The sequence below is a fragment of the Myotis brandtii genome, unplaced genomic scaffold, assembly GCF_000412655.1.
Source record: "Myotis brandtii unplaced genomic scaffold, ASM41265v1 scaffold320, whole genome shotgun sequence".
Taxonomy (NCBI): Eukaryota; Metazoa; Chordata; class Mammalia; order Chiroptera; family Vespertilionidae; genus Myotis; species Myotis brandtii.
Window position 1 is genome coordinate 1,445,554 of NW_005362270.1, and position 5,788 is coordinate 1,451,341.

Here is a 5,788-nt window from a genome sequence, read left to right on the forward strand (position 1 = left end):
CTGATTATACCCATTTAACAGATAAGGAAATTTACACTTTAGGATTATCACCATCAGGACACCTTCTCAAAAACTGGAATTCTAGGCAAATAACACAGAAAACCAAAGGCCAATCTGAGTTCATCATCATAGCAGACTGTTCTAAGTCTGCCTGATGACTTCTTGGGAGAGTGGCAGGCCAGAGAGGTCACACCTGTGCTACACTAGTGCCCCTATAAAACCTCAACAGATACACACACACACACCTTTTCTAGACTATATTTGTCTTAAATGACATCTGTAGCTGGCCTGGGATAGCGCTTCCTGCAAGATATTTTAGCATTTGCTTGTGGTCATATTTCTGGGTAACAAGGCCAGGTCAACCTTACTGTGAGCCCCACCCAATCCCCAGTCCTCTTATTAAGGATAGAGAGCTAGAGCATGACTGTATTTTCTGGCTTGGATTCTTTCAAATACTCAAAATCTTTTTGAGTTAAGTTTGAATTTCTGATTCATGCAAGTAAATGCTGCTGGTAACTCTACTAGGACTTTGAAAGACCCAATGTCTGCTACAGGGTGGGGGCAGGCAATATGGACTCCTGCAGTGATTCTTAAGGGGCTGGAATAGAGCAGTGGGTGTGGGACATTAGATCTTTTAGGACCAGAGGATTAATTTGAAGACAGAAGAACATCTTGTCCCCTCACTTTGATATGACTCATAATTCTGTATTTTTAATTTCATAAAGTATTAAAGGACATTTATGGTATTAAAGGGGTGCAGTGAGAGATTCTGGTACGTGCAGTCCTGGATGGACCAGGTAACCATGGGCTGAATCCTGGCTCACTCACTTTTCAGTTGTGTGCTCTTGGGCAAGATCACTTCCACTCTGGGTGGAGGGTCAAGGTAAGCTCCATAGCAGTGGCATGAGGCAAGCCTTGAAGGGTAAAAAGCATTTGTGCCTCACACTTAGGAGTACTTACTTAATACGACACAAATATTAACAGAGCTGATGAACCAGTTGGCATTAAGAAATAAACCCTAAGCACTACATGCGTGACAAAACAACAATCCGTCTTCAACATCCAGTTTACTCTTAGTTTCTGACTTCAGGCTTGTCTGCCATATCTACGTATGGATCACGGAAGCCAAAATTTAATATTGTACCATCTTTTCCTATGATAAACATCTTTTATTGACTTGTCTCAGTGTTCAAGAATATGTTTTGTACAAAACATACAGAGCATCCTTGCTATGGGACCAGGCAAAGTTATGGCTAACCAACATTTCCCAAGAGGACAAGGAACAGGTGCACTGATTCTGGGAACTACAGTGACCCTGTTTTCAATATGTTATGAAGCCAAATTCTTCAACTTTGACAATGACAAACTGTCAAAAATAATTAAGGCACAATATGACTCAAAATTTATACTCAGAGCAGCAATAATCTAGAGAAAATATAATTAACACATGGAATCATATCACATTTTAATTAACACTGATAAGACAGAATTATAATAGCATAAAAGATATTGGTTTATGAAACAGGAAGGTGTGGTGTATAGGAAGATGGCTCAGATTAAAAAATCAAATGTGTTCAAAAAACAACTCTTCCGCACTAGATTCTAGGTTTCTTTTATGGTTCCAAAACTGGATCTACGTTCTATTCTATATAATAATGAATGTAGCAAAAAGACCTTTAATATATCTGATTATACCAGCAGTTTGGTGACATATTGGTAGAGCTGTTCTGTAAATGCTTCAGAGGAAAACTTTTCCTTCACCCTGGCTCTGCCAGCCAGCCCCATTGTGACTTTTAAGGAAGGTTCATGGATGAACTTTTCTATTGCTTCTGAGAACTGCACGGGGTCAGGCTCACACAGAAACCCTGTGACACTGTGGACAATGGACTCCAAGGGCCCACCTGAATTAACAGCAACGACTGGGCACTGCATGTACATGGCCTCCACAGGGACAATGCCAAAGTGTTCATTGCTGGGTGTGTAAATCACACATGTGCAGCCGTGGAGGAGGGAGATTTTCTGTTTGTCTGAGAAAGACCGCAGGAAGGTCACAGACTGGTCAAGGTCAAACTGCTGGGCCATTTTCTTCAGTTCCTGATAGTGTTCCACATTCTCCAGGACTCTCTCGTCATAACCACCAGCCATAATCAGATGAACCCTGTCCCAGTCTTGGGATGTCAGTCTTCCACGCAGCTTTACTAGGGCTTCCAGCGCCAAAGGCAGGTTTTTCTTCCTTTCGTATCGGTTGATGGAGAGGAACAGGAATTTTTTTCCCTCGGGGACTAGATCATCAAGCTTTTCAGGGACAGCTGAGTCAAAGCTGGTAACATTCAGAGATGGGTAGAGGACATCGGGGTCTCTGTGAGACAGGGACTTAAACGTTTTCTTAAATATGGCAGCTGTGAACTGACTGTTGACCAAGATGCAGTCAGCCATACCTGTGGTGTATTCTTCTACCCAGTCAATCGGGGCCCTGTATAGACGTTTAAGAAAAGAATCCCTCTTGGTAAGAAGCAGATCAGGGAAGTGACAATAAAACAAGATCTTCTTACGCCGTCTGGCCAGCTTGAACACTGGGATACAGGCAGACACCTAGCCAAAGCAAAGATCAAAAACAGGTAAAGTAACTGGTCAACTAAACTTCAAGTAAATCAAAAGAACAGACACATGCTGCCTACTAGTCTGTGGGCTCCTCGTGGGCAATGTCTCATTCTGCTTTGTGTTGCTACAGACTCTCACCCAGTCCAACACCTGGTGTATTAAAGGCTGGTAGACATTTTCTGGATGTGTGCTAAATATTTAAAGCTGCAAGTTGAGTCTTTTCTCTAGAATAAGCAGTCCAATGAAAATGGAAAGCTAATAACCACATTAAAATTTTTAATGGGTTAAATAAATGTTAATATATTTTATCTAAAATACCACCATTGAAAATGTAATCAATACTATAATAGTTAATGGGATACTTTACACTTTTTTCCCCACATTAAATCTTTAAAATCACGTGTGTATTTTACACTGACAGCACACCTCAGTTCAGACTAGCCACATTTCAAGTGCTCAATAGCCACCTGTGGCTAGTGGCTACCATACCGGACAGAGCAGCTCTAGTATAGTTCACCTTCTAAGACACTGAATGAACTATAGGAGTTCAGAGTGCAGTCTCTGGAATCAAGATTGCCAGGGTTTGAATCTCAGTTCCACTAGCTAGGTGTGTGACCATGATCAAGTAATCTACCTCTCTCTGGGCCTCAGTTTCCTCTTCTGTAACATGGTGGCAATTATGGTTACCAAAAAAACCCATCTATACTAATAGAGGAATATGCAAATTGGCCAGGATGCTCACATAGCAACCAATCAGGACAGGGGCGGGGCCGCGCGGAGAGCTCTCAGCACGCCTGCGCAGGGGGTCCGAAAGGCGGGAGAGGAGGGGAGAGCAGATAGGCAGTTAGGGTGATCAGGCCAGGAGGGGAGAGCAGATAGGCAGTTAGGGGGATAAGGCCAGCAGGGGAGAGCAGTTAGGGTCACGAAGCTGGCAGGGGAGCAGTTAGGGGCATCAGGCAGGTGAGTGGTTAGGAGCCAGTGGTTCCAGAATGCAAGAGGGATCTCGGGTTGGAGAGGGTGCAGGCTGGGCTGAGGGGCTCCCTCCCTGCACCTGTGCACAAATTTCATGCACCGGACCTAGTGTTTTTTATAATTACTAAATGCAATGGGATATGTAAAATGCTTAGGAATTTAGCATGTAGTATGTCAGCGGTTCTCAACCTGTGGGTCATGATCCCTTTGGCGGTCGAATGACCCTTTCACAGGGGTCGCCTAAGACCATCCTGCATATCAGATATTTACATTACGATTCATAACAGTAGCAACATTACAGTTATGAAGTAGCAATGAAAATAATTTTATGGTTGGGTCACAACATGAGAAACTGTATTTAAAGGGCCAGAAGGTTGAGAACCACTGTAGTATGTGCTCAATAAATATTAACCACAATCATTACTGAGCATGAACTACAGGCTGGCATTACTAGACTTTCCTGTTGGATAATGTTACAAATCACTTAATCTCCAGCTCACTTAACACCTGTAGGTGAGCTTTCCAAAGCTACTTAGTTAGAAAATAGCAGATGAATGGAACTTGAATCCAGGTCTCTTACTTCCAAGCTCAGTTTTTTTCTCCATCTGCTGCAGTCTCGGCTGCCTCATGCTTATTAACTAGTTAGACATGCAGGATGTTTGGAAAATGTCCACATTTCTCAAAAAGAAGTATCTTCCACACACGTAAGGATGATCAAAAATAACTCAAGAGTTATAAAGAAACACAAATACAAATGTAATGCTGTTTCCCCTATCAGTGTGGCAAAGATTAAAATGGTTGATTAACATCCAACATGCACCAGAACATGGAGCAAAATGCTCTGTCATTCATGTGGGAGAGTAAAGTGACACAACCTCTTTGGAAGGCAAGTTTGACAATAGCTATTGACATTTACAATGAACAACTCTTAGACCTATTATTTTTATTTCTGGGAAGTTATTCAAAGGATATACTTGCAGAAGTACAAAAAGAAGGTACAAGCATGTTCATTACAAAACTGATCTATTTACAAAAACACCCACAATGTAGTGTCCTTTAACAGAAGAATATATAAATTACCTGTAATTTTTAAAAAAAGAGATTTTCCAGCCACTATGAAGAATTAAGTGAATCTCTAATATTGATATATAAGGATGTTCCAAATAGAATTTTTTGGCGGAAAAAAAAGCAAGTTGTCTAATAGTAGGTATGTAATAATCCTAATTATTACAAACTAGAGGCCTGATGCATAAAGTTCATGCAAGAATAGGCCTCCCTCTGGCACCTGGGACCCGGGCTTCCCTCCGGCCGCTGGCAGGCACCCGGACCCAGCCCCGACTTCACCGGAAGGTCGTTTGGTCTAATTAGCATATTACACTTTTATTATTATAGAGAAGATTTACATATCTTAACAGACACACATATGGTGGTGTAGCCATAGACAATTTCTGTGAGGACATAAGAGAAACTGTTTAACAGTGGCTATTTTTAGGGAGAGGAACTGGAATGGGACTTTAATTATATTATACTCTTTTATACTACTTGAGGTTTTATTGTTACTTTTTAAAGTAAATATTTTTTGGGGGGGGGCGTGAGTGGGAGGAAGACAAGGAGTTTAGAATAGTTAGACTCCACATGCAGGTGGGCATTCTGTACCAAGTGAGAGCATTTGTGCTTTTCTATGAAGACTAATGGAAAGCCACGTTAAAGTTCTAACGGGGTGTGACATGTTCGGCTTGGTGTTTTAACATGACCTGGCTGCAAAGGCTAGGACAGGGTGATGCGCATAGCCTAGAAACAGTGTCAACAGAAATAAGGCAAAGAGTTACTCCAAAGTAAACAGTGACTGAAGGCTGACTCCTAATGCTTGTGTTTCTTAGAGCGAGCTGGCCCCCAGGCCCATCCGCTCCGAATCACCGATGTGCCAGTGAAAAATGCAGATTTCGGGGCCCCATCTCGGAGCTTCTGGATGAAACTTCTCAGGGCGGGGCCCTGTCAAGTGTAGTTCGAGAACTACAGTCACTCCCAGCTCTGATCTCCCCAGGTCAGTTGCTGTGTTTCGGAACCGCAGACCCGGAGAGGTCCAGAGGAGGGCAAAGGGGCGTGGCGAGGGCCCGGCGTGGTCACCTCACCTGGTCGCACACGACCACGTCGAACACCTCGTCGCCGAGGAACAGCACGTAGAGCGCCAGGAAGATCATGCGCACGTAGGCAC

At 42.9% G+C, this 5,788-nt stretch overlaps 1 protein-coding gene across 1 annotated transcript; it reads right to left on the bottom strand.

Annotated features, from left to right (window-relative positions):
• Positions 1-1,131: 1,131 nt before the first annotated feature.
• Positions 1,132-5,782, bottom strand: ALG2 (ALG2, alpha-1,3/1,6-mannosyltransferase). The gene is made up of 2 exons (XM_005870685.2): positions 5,706-5,782; positions 1,132-2,592 (listed from the first exon to the last, which is right to left on the bottom strand). Exons 1-2 carry the CDS (start codon positions 5,772-5,774, stop codon positions 1,690-1,692), a joined length of 972 nt encoding a protein of 323 aa, XP_005870747.2. The 5' UTR covers positions 5,775-5,782; the 3' UTR covers positions 1,132-1,689.
• Positions 5,783-5,788: the final 6 nt, after the last annotated feature.